This window comes from Mus pahari, chromosome 5 (assembly GCF_900095145.1).
Source record: "Mus pahari chromosome 5, PAHARI_EIJ_v1.1, whole genome shotgun sequence".
Lineage (NCBI taxonomy): Eukaryota > Metazoa > Chordata > Mammalia > Rodentia > Muridae > Mus > Mus pahari.
This window is the reverse complement of record NC_034594.1, coordinates 134,667,802-134,672,604: the sequence shown is the minus strand read 5'-3', so window position 1 is coordinate 134,672,604 and position 4,803 is coordinate 134,667,802. Positions and strand designations below refer to the sequence as shown.

Here is a 4,803-nt window from a genome sequence, read left to right as displayed (position 1 = left end):
AGAAGAAACGTTGCAAGTACAAAACTGAAAAAATTGAGACAATAAAGCCTGCAGATCCATTGCACCCTATAGCAAATGGAGATATAAAAGGAAGAAAGCCCTTTACGAACCAGAGAGATTTTTCTAATATGGGAGAAGTTTATCACTCTTCTTACAAGGGCCCTCCGTCCGAGGGAAGCTCAGAAACTTCCTCACAGTCAGAAGAGTCCTATTTTTGTGGCATTTCAGCTTGTACAAGTCTGTGCAATGGACAGACCCAAAAGACAAAAACTGAGAAGAGGGCTTTAAAACGAAGGCGATCTAAAGTCCAAGACCAAGGAAAGTTAATAAAAGCTCTCATACAGACTAAGTCGGGGTCATTGCCGAGCCTGCATGACATAATCAAAGGAAACAAGGAGATCACCGTGGGAGCATTTGGGGTTACAGCAGTCTCGGGACATATCTAAGAGGAGCTGAATATTTATACTGAGGACTTTTTTTGTTGTTGTTTGAAGAACAGCCTGTGGTATTTGAGGGGTTCAGGGGGAGGGATAAAATATTGGGGAAAGTATTCAGAAATTATGGGGTTTTTTTATTTTGCTGTTTAAAAAGACAGGATTGTGTCAATCTTGGCCGATGGGCTAGTTTTACAAGGCTGATCTCTTCCTATAAGGATGATGGTAGACATTTTATAAAGATGTGGTTTCACAGATAATTACTGGGACAAAAGTAATTTGGAAGCCCAGTTCCTTGGGTGGATAGGAATGAAAGCCTAACCCTCTCCTTTAGCTTGGTTCCCGTTTCTTGCACCTTCCCATATTTATGTGCCTTTTGTCTATTTATAATGCCACTGGAAGAGGAGGGAGAACTTTTTTCTGTCATTTGATTTGTTTTGTAACTTTATTACAAAGTTTTTGAAGCTGCAAACACTACAAAGCTTTAAGGTGGTCCACACCTGAAGCTCATCAGTGTGGGTCATTTGCATAAAGATCCTAAAGACTTCCAACTTAGAATCGCTCAGTAGTCTCACGGAAATAAACACTTGCTCAAGTTTTCTAAAGGCCTTTCTAAATCACCTTTTTAAGGTGATGATTTCACCCTTGGTCTCATTTAATTTAGTTGGATTGGGTTATTTTTTTTCCCCTGAGTTATTATTAACTCAGTAAAATGGTAAGATACTTTCTTGGAAATGACAGGTATTTGGAATAAATTTATTATAAATTCACCTTTAAACACACTTAACTATTGTGATGATTTCTCTACATTGCTCTAAATGTTCACAGTAAACACTAATCCTCCAAATTTTCACATCACCGAGACCAGGTTTTCCATGGTCCCGTCACTCACTGCCTTTGTACATAGTCACAGAACCAGCCAGTGAGCACGTCAGGCCTGATTGAGTCTAATTGGTAAAGTCTAGTGGGATTGTGATTCCTTCATGTTTGCTTTCATTGGCTACTATGTGCAGATATGTATGTATGTGATGTCAGCGTCTGTCTTCACTTGTTTTTTTTTCCCCCCCTAAGTAATAGGCAGTGTCTGTCTGAGTAAATTGATTTCTTAATGTGTGATTGTATAGGGATGAGTGAAAGTGATATGTGTTTTAGAGAGAGAATTGACCATTTTGTGTTGTAAAATTTAAGTTATAACTTATTGAGCACTTTTGTTAATAATTGTTTATAGATTTGTCTAATGCCTTTTTTGGTATTGTTTGTAATGTGATTTATTTAAGGCCTTTTTGTTTAAGTTGCTGCTTTAGGTTAACAGTATGTTTTAAGAAATGAATTTTCCCCCTTCCAGTCTGCACAATTAGCCATTCAGAGCAATATGGCCTGGTGGTACACAGCAGGCCCTTGAGAAGTCCAGATGTGAGCCGAGCTAGAGTGGGGAGTCACTGTGTGCTGTGAAAGGAGGGTTTTAAATATGTAACTACAGAGCTGTAGTACCATTAGAAACTGTGAATTTCCAAATAAATCTGAACACTTGTCTTTATTAATTATTGGCTCTTCTGTCCTTTAAAAGATTGCAAAAATTTATTACTAACTTTTGATCATAGATTTAAGGATGTTTTTTGTTTTGTTGGTTTTTTGGGGGAGGGCATCTTTCAGGCTAAATATGACAGCATTGCTCACATTTCAGGCAACCACAGTCTACTGTTTCACCTAAGCATTATGTTCATTAATAATCATAGTTTACCTTTGCAGACTCTAAACAAACAGTTCTGATATTTAGTAAGATGCATATCTATCTAGAGAACTATAGCTTTAGTCTGAGTTTTATTTCTCCTCCAGATTATAACTACATGTAAGAGGGGGAAAAACTAAGCAACAAAGACTCAAACCTTTAATGAGAGAAGATTCTTGCCAGGAACTAATTTGTGTTTCTAAAAAGTAACATCAAACTCCAAGCGCTATAAAATCCTGGACTTCTGAATTACTGCTCAGTTGTCTTAGAGGATTTGGATTTTTAGAGGATAGCACTTTTGGATTTTAGATTTCGGAACTAAGGATGCCTAGCCAACAAATATAATTAACAGAATCCAAAAGTCTTCAAATACTTCCCAAGTGTTTCAGATAAGACATACTCAAACCAGTATGTAAATCTGATTTTTCAACATTGCATGGTAGCCAACCTTAATTTATTTGTAGTGTTAAGATAGTAAACCAGAATGAAATAATACTCAACTCAAGCAAAGTCAGTTTTTTTGGAATCTTCATGTATCTGTGAAGGTTTATGTGTATGATTTGAGGAATTAAATAGTTTTTACAAAGCTTGTACGCAGATAGGTTCCCTCCCTCACACTGCTACACACACGCACCCTATCACTACACCTCTCACTGTCCACCATATCCACCCCAGCAGCGTTCATTTTCAATTCTGTATTTCAAGTTACCGTGCTTACCTTGTGCCTTATGTTGACATTTTTAGTTCTGGATGCATATCCAATTTGAACACAGACGGACATAAACCATGCTTTTATTTAACTGATAAAATGAGAAATTCAAACTTATGGAGAAGTCAAACACTTCGTGCACCATTACCTGTATTTACCAGTTGTTAATATTTTTAGTTTATATATATATATATATATATATATATATATATATATATATATATATATAAACAAAAAGCAAACAGGCAAAGAACAAAAGATTTTTTCTTCCATGTACATACATACATATGTATAGTATATATTATGGGTATATAGGGTATGTAGAATTATGTGTATATATAAGACATTTGGTAGATGAATATGTTAGGACATCATGACCCTTCCACCTTGAATAAATTCATGTATTTTTCTAGAATAAAGATATTTACTTTACATCCTTACATGACTATATTAGGATTCTCTAACAACCTACCAAATGAGTATCTCTCTGTATTTTGGAGATTTCTTAGAATGACTTACAGGCTGAAGACCAGCTAATCTAACAATGGCTGCCTGTGAACAGAAGGTCCTAGAATCTAGCAATTCCTCAGTCCACAAAGCTGGATATCTTAGCTGCTCTTCAGTATACACTGGAATCCTGACGAAGTAGACTCTATTGCCAGTAAAGGAGTGGACTTGCTAGTGAGTCAAAAGCAAACAGGCAAAGAACAAAAGATTTTTTCTTCCATGTCCTAAGTTTCCAGCAGAAGGCATGGCCCAAATTAGAGGTAGGTCTTCCCAGGCCAAATGATCTAGTTTAAAGATATGTCTCCCACCTCAAAGGTCCAGATTAGAAGTGGATCTTCCCACTTCAAATTAGAAAATCCCTCGCAAATGTGCCCCTCCATTTATGGGTTATATTTAATTTCAGATGTAATCAAGTTGACATCCAAGAATAGCTATCATTAAGTTCACCCCTTGTCCACTCTTTTTGTCATGATTATCAATTTCCAAATAAAAATAATAGCTAGGTCATTATTACACCTAAACATGATAGAACTACCCCACATAGAGTTGCAGACATTGACATATATTTAACCAAGTCATAATTACTCCTAATGATATAACTATCCCTCATAAAACCGCAATGCATTATAAATTTAGGCCAGGTGGCAATGTCCCTTGAAGAATTCTTTTAGTATCTCAAATATGATAACCATTGATAGTCTCCTAATTGATGTTACATTACATGATAAATCAAGGAGAGAAAACACAAGTATCTATTGCAATGCATTCTTAACAAAATACACCAGAAACACTTACCAGTTTTAAGCCTCATTTCTACAACTGGTCAAATGGCCTTAGCTAGTATTTATAACCACCTTTCTCTACAATTTGGGCTTATGCAGCCTAGACCACATTTCTTAAGCTTTCATGGTATCTGTGATTGTACTAATATAGTAGCTACAGTTGGACACAACCTGGTGTGACTAGTGTGGTGTGGCTCAGGTATCAAATGATTCTTAGCACAGAAAATCCCACCTAGGTTTCTGTTTTGTTTTGATCATTCTCTTATGAGGAATAGACTCCATTGGGTTTTGTTTGGTTTTAAGATTTATTTGTGTGTGTGTGTGTGTGAGAGAGAGAGGGGGGGAGGGGAGAGAGAGAGAAGAGAGAGAATATGAATGAGAATGCAAAGGCCAGAAGAGGCATTCTTTGGTGCTGGAGTTACAGGCAGTTAAGAGCCATGCAATGTGTGAGCTGGGAACCAAACCTGGGTTCTCTGACAGAGCTGCAAGTGCTCTTAACTGCTGAACCACCTCTCAAGTCCATCTGACCTAGAGAATGTATTTCTCCTGTGCTCACTGTCTTAATGACTGGTGTGTAACTATGACTAACTATGACTAAAAATGTTTGTGATAGTCTGTAGATCCAAATGAATATATTTATAT

The 4,803-nt window shown here is 36.7% G+C and overlaps 1 protein-coding gene across 6 annotated transcripts in view; it reads left to right on the top strand.

The window, feature by feature from the left end:
* Suco (SUN domain containing ossification factor) overlaps positions 1 to 1,975 on the top strand; it is a 57,443-nt gene extending 55,468 nt beyond the window's left edge. For all 6 annotated transcript variants that reach the window (XM_029538637.1, XM_021197945.2, XM_021197944.2 and 3 more), the window contains one exon: positions 3 to 1,975. In XM_029538637.1, coding sequence (XP_029394497.1) covers positions 3 to 446 — 444 coding nt within the window. In that variant the 3' untranslated portion in view covers positions 447 to 1,975. The remainder of the gene's footprint in view (positions 1 to 2) is intronic.
* The last annotated feature ends 2,828 nt before the right edge of the window (positions 1,976 to 4,803 follow it).